This window comes from Pygocentrus nattereri, chromosome 10 (assembly GCF_015220715.1).
Source record: "Pygocentrus nattereri isolate fPygNat1 chromosome 10, fPygNat1.pri, whole genome shotgun sequence".
NCBI lineage: Eukaryota > Metazoa > Chordata > Actinopteri > Characiformes > Serrasalmidae > Pygocentrus > Pygocentrus nattereri.
This window is the reverse complement of record NC_051220.1, coordinates 35,285,219-35,305,894: the sequence shown is the minus strand read 5'-3', so window position 1 is coordinate 35,305,894 and position 20,676 is coordinate 35,285,219. Positions and strand designations below refer to the sequence as shown.

At 39.9% G+C, this 20,676-nt stretch overlaps 1 protein-coding gene across 3 annotated transcripts in view; it reads right to left on the bottom strand.

The window, feature by feature from the left end:
• babam2 (BRISC and BRCA1 A complex member 2) overlaps positions 1 to 20,676 on the bottom strand; it is a 107,997-nt gene that overhangs the window by 57,601 nt on the left and 29,720 nt on the right. For all 3 annotated transcript variants that reach the window (XM_017690761.2, XM_017690758.2, XM_017690759.2), the window contains exons 5-6: positions 15,561 to 15,755; positions 13,820 to 13,894 (exon numbers count right to left, since the gene is read on the bottom strand). In XM_017690761.2, coding sequence (XP_017546250.1) covers positions 13,820 to 13,894; positions 15,561 to 15,755 — 270 coding nt within the window. The remainder of the gene's footprint in view (positions 1 to 13,819; positions 13,895 to 15,560; positions 15,756 to 20,676) is intronic.

Below are 20,676 nucleotides of genomic sequence, written 5' to 3'. Positions count from 1 at the left end.
TCGTTCAACTTAATACACAGTCATCTGAAAACACCAAACCTGTAGTTTATCACACTAATGCCACTCAACAGCTTCCATCTCAAAGGAACGAATAAGCACAGTTTGATCTAAAAGAATGAACTGCATGAACAACTATACAGCCATTTTAAAATCTGTGAGTTTATGCAGACATACAGTATTGCTAATGTAAAATATAGTCACTGGCAAAGCCAGTCTATAGAGTCAGAGACAGAGTCAAGCCTCTTGATCAGGGATCAGCTCTTTTACAGTGAACTAAAGCTCTGCTGATCTTTCTAACACAGTTTTAACAATAAATGGTCTTAAATGCTAGAATTATATAATGTATAACTGCTAATTCACCCTTTAACCCTGCAGGTTGGGGCACAGACATAGCACAATCTCGCCTAGTGAGCAGCTAACGAAAAGGCAAACAGAAAGAAGACAAACCGATAATTTGGAGATGAATGGAATTATTCGTGTTTATAAATCACTTCAGCTGGATTCCTGATATGTTTAATCCGCAACAAGACACTGTCAGACACTAAAACGTCACAACACTGAAGTCAGCTGGTCATTCTCCAGCTTTTTGCTCAAATCTTTCCGTTTCCACCTTAAATGGTGCAGCAGTTACTTTGTGGCGCCTCAGGCACCATTTAAGGTGGATCCATCCATTCATCCATCCATCCATGCCTCCACCCTTCCCTCTACCTATCTATCTATCTTGTTAATAAATAATGTTGGTGTATAGAGCTCTGGTAAAGCGAACTGGTAAAATATCACTTTATCCTTGCATCACATTTTCCGCCAATCAACTCAAGTGCTTCATAGCAAAGAAAAGCAATCTAAAACCATGTCTGTAATAATCCATCTCTGTCATTGTGTGCGAGCAGGTTTGGGTTTCAAGCTTAGTAGTGCTAGTCAGGTCTGGTTATGTTTCAGAGCAGTGGATACGGGTTTGGGCTTTAAAACCATGTCTGTGCAGACCGTTAGCGCAGTACTCTTCTCTAGTCACAAAATTCAGTAAGTAGACAGTGGTGATGCCTTCGACAGCCATAGAAATGCTAGTTGCAAACAGCTATACATCTTACTGTCAACTTATGATCAGATCACTCAGGACTAACATTAATACCAGGTGTGAACCTAGACCAATACCTGGTCCAGTGCTGATTTTGAGGGATAAAAGTATCACAACACCCCCACATATGATACATCCACACCAGTGCAAGACCCACGGTGCAAGCATTATGTTGGTGTGCTGAGATTGGTCCACCAACCAAATAATGTCTGGTCATGTGGTGATCCTTTTCCATTGATGCATACGGCAGAGGGGGGTTAACCAATTGTGCAGCAACAGAAGAGCTTAGTCGGTAACTGTAAACGTATAAAGAGAATCTATATGGTACGTGTACCTATTAAAATGGCCTATAAGTGTACGTACAAGACAAAGGTAAACAGGGTATATACATCCTGTATACACAAGGTAAATCCAAGGCATATCTAAAAACTGGCAACTACAGCTAATCAGACGGGAAGTTTAAGGAATTCTAAACCTTCGAACAGGTCTACACCAAAAGGAAGAACCTCATTAAAAATCAAGACAAGTATTACATATATTACATAGCTTACGGGCGTCGGCTGATCCGTCGACTTAAATTGAATACCCACAGATTTAACACTAGAGATTCATATATTCAATATATTCAACACAATAAGTGTTGAAATTGACTGATTTGTTTCAGTCCACCTTTGACACAACACCAAGGCTTAAGTTAGCTTCACACAAAAGACATGGGGGTCAAGCACAGGAGGCTATGGGAGCATGTTAAATGCATGTAGCAGAGCGCCTGGGAGCAAAGCACCTATTTAGCCTGCATTTGTGCAGGGAGAGAGAAAAAGGAAAGCTGCGAGAGCTGCTGGAGGGGCTTCTGTTTTAGCTCTTCATCCGCAAACATTTGCATAAAGAATGAATACATAATAAGTGAGGACTTAGGATTTAAGAATATCAGGGCTAAAAATAGATCTGCGTTTTCCCAAACTCTACCTTCAATATCTTTGGCTGGAGATGCTTTGGGTCTGTTCAGTGTACATAACTTGGTACGACAACAGGAGAAATTGGCAGGATTTATGTGATAGAAATAGAACAGTCTAACACTTATGCACTGAAAAACCCAATTTATACACAAAACAAATGATTTTCTTTAAATACTGACTCAGAACCTTATATTAATCATTTCTTGTTTTCTTAAACCTGACACCTCAATTGCTCATTGACAAATTATTGACTTGCATTCGTCAATGTGGCTTTCTGTGTCAAAATGACACATTACTGTCTAATTACCCATTTTCCAGAAATAACTACATACTTTTTTTGCAATTTAATAACTCATTATTTTTACATAGTATCTCAAAATCTCAAGACAGTAAGACATTGAGATAGTAGGTCAATATTTCAAGAAACGCTACTAATTAAGAAGCTAAATCAATATTTACAGAAAACAGTAATTATTTTGGGTCACCATTTTGAGATATTAAGTTAAAATTTTGAGAAATAAGTCATTCTTTCAAGATACTAAGTCAAAAATTTGACATCCTGCAGTACCTGTTGGGGTATATTTCCATGACTTGAATTAATACAGTGCAAAACTAAAGACAACAAACAAATTGTAGTTGCTGATCGGCTGCATCTGTGAGAAGGTGGAAAAATATTGATTTGATATTCCTTTAAGATGCTAAATAAAGACTAAACTGGACATGGAAAAAAATCCCATAACCTGTATATAACCTGTGTAAATTCTGCATTAGAGCAGAGAACGGTCTTGTTAAGCTGTGCCAAGGTCACACTTATTAACGTCATCCGGTGCCCATACCTAGAAATATTTATGGTCTAATTCCATATTAGAGCTAATTCTTAACGCTGCAGGGAGACTCTCAGCATCTCCAACACTGGCATTAAACCATTGCTTAAACCTCAACCCCTCAATCCCTCTTTTAATAGTCCCCCTCTCTCTCACACACACGCTCCCTCTCCTTCTTTCTCTAGTGGGCATGTCAATGCTTAGTTTAAAATCAAATCGTCCCCTTGGCTGCCTAAATGGAAGCCAAAGACACTGTTTATTAACTCCTACCCTACGGATCTGAAGAAATTTGATCTTCCTCATTACTCATTTGCCATGCGCTTTTAGAAAAAAAAAATATTCCCTGCCTCTATTTGATTCACTGTATTTGAAATTGTAATCAAGATTTTAATTGGCACAGACAGCTTGTAATGAACTGTAGCATACAAGCTGCTTGCTGATGGGGTATCTACAACCTCTGTCTTAATCTTCTGGTTGCTGACAGAACAAACGTTGGATGAAAAAAAAAAGCACTCAAGTCTAGAAGCATCTTTTAAACATGCCTTAAATAAAAAAAAATAAATAATAAAAAGGCAAGTGGAAATAGATAAAATATAGACAGAAATAAAGGAGTTAGCATAAATAACATAGAACAGGCTTCTGCATAAATCAGGCCATGGTAGAGAGGCTAAGGCAGAGCCCCGAGGGGCCACTTCACCCCAGACCTTCTCTGCTGACTCCCGCCTGTGGAGTTTGAATGCATTTAAATCAAGGGGAAAAATAATTCGGAAAATAATTAGAGTAATACTAATTAGGCATTTGTGCTCTAGTCCTTTATCTAAGTTGAAAGGGCAGGAGGAAGGCCTGGGGTTGCTGAGGGCTAAGCTGCTGCCCCAAGGCAGGACATGACTGCTGGCCGGGTGTGGGCTGGCCACTACGAAATCTGTTTGATTATTAGCTCTGGACTTTATTTCGACAGTCCATTACAGATTATCTCTGATTATTGATTACTCTATAAACTCTTTTATAGATTAGTCAATTAATCTAAAGGATTAATTTTACTCCAGAAAAACAAAACTGACCGTTTTATATGAGGTCTTTTTATCTTAACAACAGACTAAGTCCTTACACAAAGAAATGTGCTTAAAATAATAGCATACAATAATTAGATAAGGTACACCTCCCTTTGAAGCCCAACACATACGAACACACACACACTTGCCACATTAATCAACACAGAATAACCCCAGATTAAAGCATAAACAATTTCTCACTTTAAACGTGTACTCAGGGGAAATTCTAAGGTAGCAGGCAGACGACTTTATGGCTTTAATAATGAGTGCATTTAGGAATCACAAGTACAACAGATTTCCCTACCAATGGTCATGGAATAAACATGAATAGACAACCCTGATGGTGGTTCTGCCTTTTCCAGTGTTTCATATGATCCAATCTCCCCTCAAATTCACCTTACACCTCACAAAGTCTCCCGGGACGAGCATTCACTGAACACAATGCTAAGCAACCAAAAAGTTCCAAGAACGCTTAACATTACATCATTTATCATTTATTTCATCAAACTTTTTTGTTGCTTGGCAGTGACTTCTGTCCAATGAATGCAGGTGCCCAAAGACTTGATTGTGGGGGAGCATGAATTTAAGGAGGAAATTGAATTTAAGGAGGAACCAGATTAGTGCCTGCAAGTTCTCTCTTTCAGGCGCTCATGCCTTGCACTAGTGCTGCTGCGGTGTCCCATCGAAACACTGCAGTGTACAAACCACCTTAGCACTTTGTTTTGTGCTACTTTAAAGTACTCGCACACTTGCGACGCCTTGGGAAAGCTCTTTCAGAAACTTTTAGCAACCTTTTTTTTACAACTCATTCAGACTCCATGGTTTTTTAAAACTGTAGTGTTGAATGGAGACAGGGACTTTGATGAAGCAAACAATGACTGATGCATGATTAATGCCTCATGCAAGCAGCAAGTACACAGTGGTATTGAGGAAAAGCATTTGTTATCTGAACTGAAGCAGTTTACAAAACAAAAAGTTAATAATAATAATAAAAATACGTGTCAGTTTAAAAAGCTAATGTTGATTAGTTCCAGCGTCATCATTGATTACAGTCGTGGGCTGGAGGTTAGGGAACTGGCCCTGTGACCGGAAGGTCGCCGGTTTGATCCCCAGTGCTGACAGTCCATGACTGAGGTGTCCTTGAGCAAGACACCTAACCCCCAACTGCTCCCCGGGCGCCGTGGATAGGGCTGCCCACCGCTCCGGGCAAGTGTGTGCTCACTGCCCCCTAGTGTGTGTGTGTTCACTAGTGTGTATGTTGTGTTTCACTTCACGGATGGGTTAAACGCGGAGGTGGAATTTCCCCGGTTGTGGGATCAAAAAAGTATCACTTACTTACTTACTTACTTAACCGCAGCAGCCCTAGAAAGCGGGCTGTTGAGATAATGCGGTACCTTTTTTTTTGCACCAGAGAGACTCAGGGAATGCAGTGGTTATATTAAAAATAGCAATCCACAATGGAATCTAAGGGGAACTAAAACTATTCCTGTCTGTAGTGGCAAAGAAGGAAAGATGTATAAAATAAGGACATTTAAGTATTAGGTACTCATTCAAATATGATCCTTAGAAACACAATATTATTCTTAAACAGCTTTAAGATGTTTTTAAAATATATAGTATGTATATACTGTATCCAGGAAATTTTAAATGTATCAGTCACTCATTGCTCCACACAGTCCATGTATGGAAATTAAGCTGTCAAACTTTCATTGAGCTTCAAGTTTTTTTTTTTTTTCCAAGTTAGTTTTGGCGATAGAAGGTTTTGACCCAGCAGCGACAATACAATATGCCTATTAAGCTTACAGCACTTTAGCCCCGCCCATTCACACTGAAGTTGTAAAGAGTGTTTCAGTCTAGACTATGGTTTGAATGAGACACAGTAGTGAGTGGCCAATCAGAGGCCATTTACGTAAAACAATTCTTAAACGAACAGTAACAAAAACGGTTTTTAGTACCTAAACCCACACAAATGCCAAGAGTGGACGGAAAAACCATGTGGACCTTTAAAGCTCATTTTCTAGTAAATACTTTTAATTACATAACTACTATGAGTAATTGTTAACAATGCACCTGCTGTCTGGATCTGCTGACCCTCTTAGAGTTTAAGGGGCTAAGCCAGAGCGCAGTACTGAAGGTTGCATGTTCACCTGCCGTATAGCAGGCTTGACTTGTCCGAAGCGATCAGTAGCAGTGGTGGTCTCCCTGGGGGCAGGCGGTGTGATCGTCCTGCCTGCCCTTTGAGCCGGGACACGGGCCCGTGCTAGCGGCTCATGATGCTCCACTGGAGAGAGAGCGATTTAGCTGGTCACGAGCTCTGCAACTCTGTTCAGCTATCTGATCTCTGCACAGCCACGAGAGATGACATTTAGACGCAAGTGGGAGCTCCACATTACATTGAACCATGAGAGCATGGAACAGCCTTTAGAAAAGACTACTACCTGATAGGTAAGCATGTGCGCTGAACTGTTATCTTCGTGATCCTGCTGGGTAACATATGCCAGCAAATAGGTTAGAACATTTGGGAAATAAAAGAGAAAATATACTTTCATGATTCAGCCTCCATAATTTCATGCCCAAGTCCGTCACTAGTTTGACACGCTTTGCAAACCTTTAGGTGACTCCACTATAAATTAATATATATATAATATCTGGGCGCATCTCAAATTTCAGAATATGCCCAATTCCTTCACAAGTTTAGATCAGCCATTCAAGGGTTAATGTTTTCAAAAATATACAAGCATTTCGTTGCACATAAATGTATAAAACGATTCTAGTACTCCACAACTTCATAAGCTTTCAGTACTTCACAGGAAGCTGGAAAAAGTTCATGTCCAGATTTACTTATATTATTTTTATTTTAAAAGTGGTGATCAGATCTCAAGACTTGACCAATTATTGTAAATAGATAATTACAGTATAAAATTATCATCTGCTGTTGATTTTCATTTGTCTGTTCCGAAAATACTTGAAATACTGAACAAAACATTTAAAATACCATGTTAGTGTCTAGTTCACAATATTTAAATAAAGATTTAAACTTCAAGATTCAAGGTCCTTCGGTGACAAACATGAAAATAAACATATTACATAACATATTACATAACACATTTCATAACAGATTCACTATGGTAGTAAACAGAAATGTATTTGATTGTATCAAGAGGACCGAGAATGGATTTGAAAAGCTGTATTTGAATGAGATGGCTTTAGTCACACAGTCATAGCAAACTGCGTCAGCAGTCGGGCTTAGTGCTATTAATTTATTGCGCTAACGTGTAATTAGTATTTAAACTTTAACATTATTAGAATTATTGCCTTCAAAATAATACTGGTGATAAAATCTCCCAGCAGACAGCTTGACGCAAAATAACTTTACATTATTTGCTATCATTTGATGAGGGGTTTCCAAAAACTTGATGTTTTGTGTAGTTTTATAAAAATCGCATCTCTCACACACTCCCTCTACTTTCTCTCTCTAGTGGGCATGTTGATGCTTCTTCTGGTTTAAAATCAAATCATCCCCTTGATGCCTGAATGGAAGCCAAAAACACTGTTTAGTAACTCCTACACTGTGGATTTGAAGAAATGTGATCTTGTAGGTTACTTATTTGCCATGCTATAAAAAAAAATCTGTAAAAAATGACTCCTTACAATGACCAAACATTTAAAACTAAAATCAAAAACTAAAAATACTGTTTCTAATATTGTTTTCCCCCATGAGCGTGTGAGCCTACACCACACAACTCAGAGATTTCACTTTTGGGTGTGTAAAACAGCTGAAAGGTTTTCTCGAATGTTTTGTTAAGTATAACCTACATTATCAATAACATTGTCTTAAGCTTGCCTCAGAGCTTGACATCACAACCACAACTAACTGGCAGTCTGGTCCACTGTATTTAGAATTCAAGTCTAAAGGCAGAAAGAGTGGATGTGCTGGTCTATTTGGCCAAAACCTTTATGTCTGACCTTTACATTATTTAAAATTATTTAAATGACAATTGCAACTTATCAGAAAAAATGCAATTAACCGTTTTCCCAGAACTGTTCAGCACTAATGCAAAACCAGGACTGGAGTTTTAGATCATGGATTAGAGTGCTCATGCATACAAATAAAAGAATAATAAATTCCACTGATCAATTTCAAGGCTGTAGTCGATAATCATTGTTAAATCAATAAGTAGTCCTAGATCTAATCTTTACATCTTGATTAAAATGTCTGGAAGGTAAGAGGTGTAACAGCACTTTATGCAGGAGCACCTTCCAAAACACACTAAAAGAAGTAGGAGGGCATCTTGCCTGCGGGTTCCTTTGTCCTCCCACAAAAAGAAAGTGCTGATGCCTGATATCATCACTACTACAGCACACACACACCATTGTCATCCCGCCTTCCCCTCTGCTCCCTCTCTCTGCCTCTTGACTAGTGCAGGCTGGCCACTTCTGACAGGCAGGCCGCACCCTGGGGGCCAGGAGCGGATTCGGGAAGGTAAACATGTCCAGCCCAGTGAGCTAAAACCAGCGAGACGGCACACTGCAGGCTACGATCGCAGTGCACCACACCATTCCCTCTGAGCCTGATCACGACCTCGCTCTGCTACTGCACAGGCCAAAGGACACACAAAACACATAGACACATAGAAGTAAACCTGAGCACTGAATTCAAATCCAAAGGACTGGACTAAGTGCACACTCATCAGAACAGCAGTCAATCGCAAGCTTTCAGTTTCAGCTGTAAAGGCCTGAAAGTGGAAGGGACCTCCACTGTGATTCACTCAGGGCCCCAGGCGGCACAGAGGTCTAATACTTAACCTTCTGACTTCCATCACCTGTTTAGGGGAAGGCCCAGCAAAATGTGTCACACTACTATGGCTGACTCATTTAGAGAGTAGAGCTGGGTGTATTTCCTGTTTCCTCATGCACTGAGATAGTACATTATCTTCTTCAGAGTAACTCCAACAAAACTGTGGCAGTTATTTTCTGTTTCTTTTGCGCTCAGCCATCACTGGCTTTTGCTGTGCTGTGTTAAAAGCCTGAGATTATTGGTAATTAGGGCTTTATGATTCATGATTGCATAATTTGAGGACTACTGAAGCAGCAATACTATAAATTAGCTAATTAGCTTACACGATGTACAACGTAAAATGGTGGGTCAGACATCAAAATTGATTTTCCAATTCATCTCTTCAATTTGAGGCAGAACGTTTTCCAGAACATGCTCACAGCCACGCTCACACTGCCCGGGGTCACAGAACGAACTGCTCCCGGCATTCACTCGCTGAGCCCTCAGACAAGATTACAGTTTTGTGTTAACAAGTGAAAAATGGCAAAAATGGAGACAAAGTTTTGCTCCATTTGGGGCGGTCAGAAGATTAAAATAATTAATCGTGAATGATCACATTAAATTTTGCAGTTAAACATGATGAATCACATTTGTCTTATTTGCTCTAATATGCCCCAAAAACATTGTTTTCCATTTAAAAAGCAGTGCATTTTCTTACAGCTGTAAGTGCACAAAACAGGTTATCAGAATGTATATATTTCCTATAATAATTCAACTTAAACCGCAATATAAAATAATGTGAATGCAGGATCAACATAACTGACATCCAGTGAGAGCAACAGTAGCTGCACATTTCAGCTTCTCTTGTTCTCATACTGCTATATCACATCTTGTTTCAATGGGAACTGGGTCTTTGGATCACTTTGCTGTTGCTTTTGTTAGTAAGCTGCTCGTTGATTTATCATGGCTGTCTCGTGTGCACTGCCCAGCATAGTCTGCTAAAAGAACCTTCCGGTGCTGACATTACAGATATTGCTGCAACAGCGCAATATTCTGTTTGTAGAAATTCCTCAGACTACTTCACTGATAAACAAATGGCATGGCAGTACCTGGAAATAATGCACATTTTAACTTTAACAATATGCAAATGGCAGCAGCTACACCTACACTAAACAGCCCAGTACTGGCCACGGCATTATAATATTATAATATTTAATTTTGTATACGTAATCATTTAAATATTTTTTGTGAACAGTGCTTGCATCTCATCGCTCGTCGCATTTTCATCAATAATTGTGTTGATTAATATTGTTTGGCAGTACAGAACACCAGCCACTAACCATCTAGCCAGTTCTAGCTATGATGCATCACATCTGCACTGTTTATATGTCTCTGAGACTCTATTTTCACATTTTAGATTTAATGCTTATTTACCAAAGAAGTTTTTGTTTTTGAACCAATCACCCTTTTTTTTTTAACTGAAGCATTACTTGATTTTCATGTCTTTCTGTGCTTTCTCTTAACAGCTCCACCTTAATTTACTATATTAACCTTGGTGGAAAAGGAGTGATAAAGAGTTTGTACAGAGGAGACAGATACAGCCTCTGGAACGCCACAAAGTAAACCGGTTCAGGAAGAGAAAAGCCACATTTTAATTTACGGCAATGATTCAAAACACAATCTAAAAGATGAAACATGATGGAGACCACAGGCACTCCAGTCAGAAGGGATAAATCTTTGGCAATAGAAATGAGAAGGCTGTGTCTGAAGCACTCACAAAGCTGCATCCTCTGGGAGACGTAGGCGGGAAAACAGTATTTCTCACACATCTTAATCTGTTATGACTCCTGTGTGGTCTGTCCATGCCACACGGCTCTTTTTAACATGATGAGCTACACAGACATGAATGTGTGACAGAGAAATGATGGAAGGTTATCGTACAAATGAGAAAAAAAGAAAAAAGGTACCTGGAAGGAGACTAAAGAACTGCTTGAGTGCAGCAGCATTACGCATAAGACCTAGATCCTCTGATTACAGCAGCTCATTAGAAACACAAGCCAGAATGGCAGTGTTAACTAAGCAGCCATTATGATCAATTAACTCATAAAAAGCTTTTTTTCAACAAATAAAGCCTCTCTGAGTAGTTTTAAATCTGAAGGGAGACTTTGATCTGACAGACTTCATAATTTGAAACAGCTGATCTTTTGTTGAGAGATTTCTGCCTTATGATAGGTGAGAAAATAGCTACACTATCCAAACGTATCCCTTCAGACAGCCCTTCAGAAACATTAGGTGGCACGCACTGCTAACACAGGTTTTCAATTGTGCACACAGAACTTGCATATTCGCCAAAAAAGCACTGCCAATAGAATGGGATGCTCTGGAAAAGCCACATGAGTCACCATGCCGCCTGCCAAGCATCAGCTAGAGGGGTATTGAGCCCAGCATTGAACTGTGAAGCAGTGTCACTGAATGCAATCGAATCCTCACAGGAATGTTCTAACATTTAGCGTAAAACATTTCCAGAAGAGGAGAAGCTATGACTGAGGCAAAGGGGGAACAAACTCCCTATTAATGCCAGTTATTTCAGAAGAAACACTGGATGAGCAGGTGTCTACAAACCTTTGAATACATAGCAGACAATGGAATAACAACCTGTATTCATCAAAACACAGTGAAGACACTTGAGGACACTATTTAGACGAATACTACAGTACCTTTTACCTAATCTCTACAAACTGCTCCTGTAGCATATGGCCAATAATTATAGTTTGTAATGTTTACACATCTCCGTAACAGAAAAGAGAGCCAAGTGACTCTAAACACACAAGGCAATCTGCAGTTGCTTGAGAAATTATTCTGAATTTATTGCCCAAAGTACATAACATGCTACAAACGAGTTTAACCTCCTAACAAACCATGGGCAAACCAGCAGGCCCAAAGTTTTAATACACACATCTATAACCTGAGAATAGTTCCAGTAGTTAAACACTGAAGTCCCTGTAGTTACTGAAAAATAAGCCTTTGTATGAAACAAACCTGGAAGGTAAATGGGGTAAGTGTTGGTATATTCCTTTAATTGATGAAATCTAGGTCAGGACCTTCTTACTGCAAGAAACCTAGGTTTCCACATTTTCAGGGGTAAACTTGGGAAATCTTTCCTGCCTCTTGTGCTCTTGCAAGCAGCAGAACTCAAAACATCCTACTCTAGCAGTGACCTCACTGCCACTGCCATGCAGCTGGACTGAGTTAGTCCACTATGTATCTATGTGTGTGCTGTGCTGAGGGACAGCACGTTAAGATACTGATGTTAATGACGGCTGCTGTTTTCCGTATGTTTACCATCATTTCAGCTCTCTTGGGGAGGACAAATACAGCCAAGACTGGAAAAGGCCACAGAGCAAGGGCCTCCTGGGGCCGTACAGGCTTCCACACATACAGACCAGTACAGGAGAGAGGGTGAGAGAGAAAAAAGGAAGGCAGAGAGAGAGAAAGAGAGAGAGAGAGAGAGCGCCACAGGGTGACTGTGTGGACGAGAGAGAAAGGGGAAGAGGGATGAAGAGTGCGAGAGAGAGCAAGAGCAAGAGAATGAGAGAGAGAGAGAGCCTGCAGACACAGTGCAGAGTTGATAGGGAGTGACGGGCTGCTGATTAGTCAACTCACAGCCTCAACGACCACCGTCTGCATGCATGCATGCACACGCACACACACACACCACTACATACACACAAAACACCACATATACACAAAACAGACTTACAAACACACATATCTAACCTACATACTAGGGATGGACGACACACTTAATATACAATATCACAATAGTTGAAGACATTTTCACGATAAACAGTATTTATCAAGAGGTTTAGCAAGTTGGAACAGACTAGTATACTTAAACTACTATCAATGATTTTTCTTCAACATTTCACATTATGTGCTGCAACAAATTCAATAACACAGGATTATCTATGCTCTGTCTTTCATGAAACATGCAGTTCATCAAAGCGACAGCAGCTGATACTGATATGATATTTTTCTTAAAAATATTGTTGGGAAGGTTGCTGTTGTTTGGGTGAAGGTTGGGGGAGTTATTTATATATATATATATATATATATATATATATATAGTATATTTTGACAGATATCATGCATGGATATAACAAATAAAGACTTCACTTACAAGCCTTGAAGATATTTACATGCATTTTTTATATTCCCTTACTGTCATGCTATACACTATTTCTTAGTGGGATGTTGAGATTTATTGCTTTGGTCATGAACTGCATCATCCCCAACTGTATCGTAATCACACCCACTACCCTCAGCCTTACATTTATCATGGCACAGAACATTTTTCATCGCAAATGCGAACAAAACTATCATACTACACAGCCCTGGATACATTTATATACCCCATGCTCAAACTGCTTAAATACTCTACTACCGGAACTCTACTGTTATCATGTACCTACTTCACTTTAAGTTTTGCAGTGCTGCAAGCAGTTCTGCGCTATTTTCAAGCGAGTAACAGAATCAGATTAGATTCATTCTTCTTCTTCTGATATCTAAAGCATATTGTGACAATTTAACTTTGCTTTTGCATTACACTCTTATGTCCATATGCTGGTATTAACCTTACAGCTATTTATCTGGGTAGTAAGCAATTATTTGTTCATGAAGACACTAATGTAACTAGAACACTAGAATAAATACTAATAATATTAATAAAATAATCAGTGATTTAATGTATGTTGAAGTGTTTGTTTAACCCTTTCCAAATGTATTTTTGAGGAATGCTACTATTATTTGTAACTACAATGAAACACCTTGTTTGGCTAATTCATTTTTCTTTATATTACATCTGGTGTGTTGTTGATGAAATAGAAAAAAATCTGGCGTCATTGAGGAGAAATCTAGAACTAAACTTAGCTCACAAAACGTAAATCTTTTTTTTTTAAAGATTTTTTGATCTAATATTACATAGTGTGTTTACATGCAATTACACTCTAACTGCTTAGATACTATTAGATACAACTATTTGTATAGGTGCCCAAGACTTCTACACAGTACTTGGTGCATGTTGTGCCTCTTTGTACCTGGGTCTGTGCATCTATTAAGAGTTGCAGCTGCCCTACCTTCAGCAGATAGATGGGAATGTTGCTGAAGTCCACAGGGAGTTTGAGCAGGAAGCGAGCGGAGAACTCTCCTGTCTGCAAAACAGCCATGAAGTTCATTAAAATACAGATAAACACACAGACAAAAGTATATGTTGAAGGTGGTGAAGGCTGAACTATCTGTTAGGAGGAATCAGCCTATGGCAGTCATGAAGTGAATGTTTAGTATAATTTTGATGAACAGAGTGGAGCAGAGCCAAGATGTTTTTCACCAGTCTAACAATGTTGCATTTTATAACAAAATCACGGGAGGTCATTTTTCTTCATTTCTGCTGAAATTCCTTGGGACCTTGGGCTGTTTCTTCATTTTTATCAAATGTTAACAAAAGCAGATTACCGTTTCTTGTTGACAATCACGCTACATGAATTCTTTGACTTGCATCATCATAATATAAGCATTTCTTCAGCATTTCCTAATCGTTGTCTGTTATCCCACAAACCACAGCTATATTTGCCACATCCCTTAAGAGGTAGAGCCCCATGAAGCAATGCATACACCCACGTACACACCCACACACAGCACTGTTCCCAAATTTGCTTGTATTGAGAAACAACTTAGAGGACAGCAGCAGGACGTTCTGCTCCTGTTGGGTTGGTATGTTTGAAGTAGTTGTGCAATTTTCTTGTTTCTACAAGTAGTCTACTGAGATTGTGCTGCAAGGTAGCTGTTCATAGGGTTTACACAGCAAAGCAGTGACACTAAAGCTGACAGTAGCCTTCAAAAGCAAAAGAACTAAACAAAATCAAACTACCCTGAATGCACGTCTCACAACACATTGATTTTGACCAAGAGCCATTGGTGGGGGGTCCCAGAACAAATGACACAGTGATTAGTACCAGGGGAAGTACAGTCAGGGGAAGGTCTCAGAATAGTTAGTGTTTAGTAAGAGTCGCATTTAGGAAAAGATTTCATAAACAAAAAAGTACAAATTGCGGTCAGTGGATGTACTGTGATCAGTGATTGATCAGTGATTAGTGATTAGTACTGATCACAGTCGGAAAAGTCACAGAACTGTCAATGCGGTTCAATCACAGTCAGCAGTAGTTCGTAGAACAAATAAAGCAGTGATTAGTATCACCAGCACAACAAAATCGCTTTTCTTTGCCTTAAAAAACTGATCAGACCATAAAAACATATCTGGTCCTCAAAAGTCCAGTTTCAGTGCGTTTGGTTGCATTATCCTCTTCCTCTTATTCTGTGCCCATAACCAGTGGTTTCTTTGAAATAACACTTCCAAGCTAGACCTCCTTCAAACTGTTTTCCTCTGAAATCTGGCAACTCTATTAAAAAACTCCATGAAAACAAACAAGTATTGTCAAATGAGATAGTTAAACTGCTTTGCCATTGGCAGCCTACAATTTGATTAGCTGGTTTATAGAATAGACTTCTTTTTAAGCAACGTCATTTCCACATGCAGGAATAATAGCTTGTTTGTAGGATCTATGAAACTTTGCTCATTTTTCATGCTACTTAAAAACCTTTAAAAACACTTCAGACAAAACAAATCAGGTTTGGAACTTTTTGTGTTTGGCATTTTCCCCAGAGAAAACCTGTTCAGACCTGGAGATCCTAATGTGGGCATGAGGTTGACTACAGAAAGGCACATGACTTCAGAGGTGTGCTTAACTGCTTAACTGCATGTGGCATTTAGTTATCTGAGATATGTTTTCAAAGACACATCTGCATTAGTAATGCATTTACCCAGCTGTTTTTGCGGCCAGCGTAGATTTCCATGCTGCGGCCGTAGTTGGGGTCCTCTAGCAGGCTGTCGTACTCAAAAAGCAGGCGTGAGCTGTCCCTCAGCCGTTGGCATTGGTACTGATGGTACTGCTGCAGGAGCTCCTTCACCAGCTGCAGGAGGCATTCAGGGTCTGCAGCGTCCCACGCCACCAGATGCTACAAACAAACAAACATACAATAGGATTTCTTAGTGTAATAAAATGCCCAATTTCAGCTTCTCACGGTATTGTTAACTGAATAGAACAAAGGCAGGCCAGCAAACACATCTGTAACAGCCACTGCAGGTTTTTGATTGTTTATAGCCTGAAGGGTAGTGCTACAAAGTTAAAGGCTAAGCTTTGTTGGTGACTATTCATGAGCAAAGTTATAATGCTGGATGGAATATAACACACATGAACAGTGCATTTTGTACTTAAGTGCAATAACAGACAGGATGATTAGCACAGCAGCTGCAATGCCACACTTTTAAAGAAGTTTATTCACAGGGTATTTCAAATCTTTCAACATCTCACTACTAAATCACACACAAGGTCAGGAGTTTGAAAGGACAAACGGGACAGAGAATGTGTTGGTAAAAGATTACTGGAATCTGTTTCAGTACTGTGCATAAGTCCGATTTGATTTTGAGTCATTAACTATGATAAGTTTTATTTTTTAATGTTCCTCAACTCCAAAGTCTTAGAAGTTGGCTAGATTTTCAGCTTCTAACGGCCTCAAACACAATCGATGAAGTTCATCACTGAGCTCTGGTGTGGTCAGTCCACTGTTCTGAGAACACCAGCAGCTTATTTGCTTGATTTGTGAACGTTCTTTTCTGTCCATGTCCTTTTCTTAGTTATGGCTTCTTGACAGCAACACTTTTTTTCTGTGGAAGGATGGACCGAAACACCTGTGGATCGTTTCAGATCTGAAGCAGCTTGATTTTCTCCTCTCTCTTGAAGATGAAAGTTTTTAGTACTGTTTGTCTGATGGTGATAGTTTTGGTGGTGTACCGGGGTTTTGCATGGTTGCTGTCTCTAAATTGTTTTCTCTGCATTAGTTAAAACTTTCAAGTGATTTAACTCCAATTTTAAACTGTGAATTTTTGTACAGTACTGTATATATTTCATCAAAAGATCCATGACATTCATTATTTAGCTATTAATCATAAAAAATGTATATATTAAATTAATTTATTCACTTATTACTACAAAGACATAGTGAACTGTGGGCCAACATATAGAGTCTTGCAGATTAAGGCATTTAAAATACTACAAAGTTCTAATATGGTTTGTCTGAAGAAAAGAAGCTATAGAGATGACATACAGCACAAGTACAAAAGAGCCTTAGTTTGACTACAGAATTGCAGACATTAAAACGAATGTTCAACAAAATCTGATCAGGTGTCAGTCAACCTTAACTATAACAATCCAGACTTGGTGAGCCAGTCAGGCCTGATCTTCCACCTCTGGGGAAAACGGCAGCCCCACAGGATATCCTGATTCAGAGAGGCTGCTTTCATCCCCTGACCCTTTGTGCCTCAGTCCAGACGCCAGGACTGTGGAATTCAGCCATCCTCTGCCAAAGCATTTCAACAATGTGCCGCAAAAAGACGAGAACTATAGGCTGCTCAAGATTAATGTGAAAAGAGGAAAAGACTGTTCATTTACAAGGAGAGATAAGGAAGCTTGCAGCCTTGTGCCGATGCCATTTGGTCCGCATAGTGAACAATGTTTGGTATTTGAGGATTTTACAAGCAATTAAGAACAGGATGTTTCGAAAATGCGTTGTAAACACAGGACTAATAATCCAAGTGTTGGCAACGAGGTTGGGGGTACGTGTACCAGCGAGTGGAGCTGAGTGGGTGTACGCCCGTAACGATGCTTGCTGTTCCAGAGGCTGCGTGAGCGGGGGGAACCTCGCATGCCAGCACGGTCTACTTCCTTCTTTTTCACAGACCTCGCCTCCTACAAGCTGACCTCATTTGCATAGGTGATCCCAATTTGCATGAGCTTGCCTGACGAGGGCAGCGCACAGGTATGCAAATAACACAGCGGAAGGGCAAAAAAACCAAATCGCCACCTTTTCACGAAGCGCTCCACCATCCTCCTCGCTTGGCCTAATTTACCAAACAGCGCTCTGCTTCTCCAAGGGGAACATTGCTCCCTGATGCGTGAAGCATACGAGAACTCAAATTAAATTCTAGTGACAACGTTGCGAAAAAAAAGAAAAACAAAAACGACAAGCACTAAATACATCTACTCCAAAGAGTAAATAAACATTGACGATCAGCAAAAGATGGGCCTCAGCAGTCGAGGGTTAAGAATCAGACAAACAGACAGATAAACAAGCCTATCCGCAGTCGCCGGGCTGAAAACAAAACGCGCGCCGTGTCTTAAGGAGTCACACTCTGTTTTGGACTTTCGAATAAGGCCGATGCAATTGCAGCCTGATTTTCAGTGCTTCCATGACTCATTCTGTCTACAAGCCTCATTGAGTCATAGACGGGCAGGACAGAAGCAGCGACAGAGGACGGCGGATGTCCATTCGGGCGCACATTATGTAACTTATTAAGCGCACAATCTAGAGCACAGAGCTGAGATTTACGAATCAAATCAAAACATCTCGAGATGATGGAGGGAAGGAGGAAGAAGGTTAAGAGAGATACTGAGGGCTCCGGTGCGCTCCAACATAATGATCAAGAACAGTGCCTGCTTGTAGAGGTAATTCAAAGAAGACCACAGCAGGCCATTCACATAATACTGGTGAGCAATACAGACATACACAAACAGATCTGAATTTCTTTCCTCTAAAACATTATCTTAAAGGGCTCTTGTACATGTAACTAGTCCATTTCTGTCCATTTTCTCTGAAGCTCAAATGTGCTATAAACCAGTTGCATTAAGCTAACCCATGGCCCTGAGCCTCTGCAAATACTGAAATAGCAATTCAGAGGAAACAAAGTGCCTCATGATAATAGACTAAATAGAGTAGACTGTGCAAGAGCCTTACTCTGTATGGATTCCACTGCTTCACAAATCTACACCCAGGGAATTTCCCAAAAAGGCCTATTTGGAGCTTTGAGTTAAACTGTGCTGACCCCCTATTCACTCCGCTCAGTGTTTTAGAGCATAAGAACACAATGATTCATGACTCCCTCATCATTTTATTTCTCTTCTGTGTACTGGCCTGGCGGAAAGACAAACGTTATGAGAAATTCTAGAAAAATTGTTAAGATTCCACGTAGGAGGAGCAGTCATGAGAAAGTTCAGGAGAGGAGTTGTTTCCTGGACAGTGTTTTACTTTACAAATTGACATGACTTCATTGTCCAGACTTGTTCTCTGCAATTACCAGGAGTACTGCTTGTGAGATCTCTGCGGAGTTAAACGTCCATCAAAAACACAAAAAACCCACGACTGATTCTCATGAGCTGAACTTGGAGCAGATTATTAAAAAAATGTAAAATACTTTGCTGTACCACTTTACAAGCCATTCTGAGTTCTCATGTTGCCAAGTTCTAAAAAGGCTCATTTCGTCATAAGACTCGTGCCAAGAAGCTTCATTTTGCTTCAAGTTGGCGTCTGCTGCAAATAGGCCACAAATAGCTCAGCACCCTCTTAAGTGCTGTGGCAAAAATGGACTTTCAAGTACGCAGAGTACAACCAAGCTATTTCTGCTGGGTTTTTTTTTCTTTTTTTCTCCCCCAAATAGAAGTGGTCACATCAAGCATGTAAAGCATTCAACATCTGAGCACAATGCCAGACTGAACAGACAGAAGAAATCATCACTGCACCACTGATGATGCCATAACCACAGCCCAAACCATCCACTAAGGTGGCCTAGTATTCACTACACCCCCGATGACCAGTCACTGCTCAATCAATACTCTTGCTCTGTGCACCTAGGTCAGAGGTCAAACCCATTATCACTACTAGAATGAGAGAGCAGAGTGTTGTGGCATGACTCTGGCCGGTCAGCAGTGGAGCTGAAAATAACTGGCCCTGATCAGGGCACAATAGTGTGGCCGTGTGCGCTGACCTCTGTCCTTCTGGCTGTCTAGCTACAAGTCCCTCTAAGGATCGATATCATGGAGGAGAAAGAGACCATTGTGGTTGAATGGGCTGGGTCTATTCTCTCTGCCGGGCGCAGGAAGCCGGGGTGAGGGCAGGACACTTGTGCTGGTGATGATGTCATTGTTCCAGCCTGTCAGCATTTACCAGCAGGAACGGGATTCCCGAAAAAGTGTGGGCAAGGAAGAAGAAGAAGAAAAAAAAAAAAAACAAAGATGGTCATTGAAGGATGGGTGGAGGAAAGGAGAGAAAAATGGAGACAGGAAAAGAGAAAAGGATACTAAAATATACCAGTGCTGTCGCAATTATGTGATTAAACTGTTCACACACACATTTTCTGAAACCACTTATCCTTCTGGGTTAAACTGTCTAATTAAGGAAAAAACAACAAAAAAAAACTGATTCCATTCAGCTTTCTGATGAATAAGCAGTGATTAGCTGGTCATTTTCACTATGATGATGCATATTTTTAATTCTCCTGCTCTCTCTTATAGTACAAAATAGAGCCTAATGGACACAAATACAGCAAGGTCCAAACGTCTTACAACCCCAATTCCAATGAAGTTGGGACGTTGTGTAAAACATAAATAAAAACAGAATACAATGACTTGCAAATACTTTTCAACCTATATTCAATTGAATACACTACAAAGACAAGATATTTAATGTTCAAACTGATAAACTTTATTGTTTTTTGCAAATATTCACTCATTTTGAATTTGATACATGCAACACATTCCAAAGAAGCTGGGACAGGGGCAACAAAAGACTAGGAAAGTTGAGGAATGCTCAAAAAACACCAAGAGCAATACTAATACTAAAATACTAAGAAGTTCTGAAATTAATGTTGAAAATTCAATGATTTTTCTTTTCATATTGTTATCTCTCATACTTCCTCTTATTCTTCTTCCACACTTTTCTGCGATTAATACAGCCCGAACTGCTTTATGTACAGACTCTGTACAAACTGCGTTTCAGAGGTCTCGGCGCTGTGACTTGTGCTATGTATTTTTTGAGTCCATCGGTT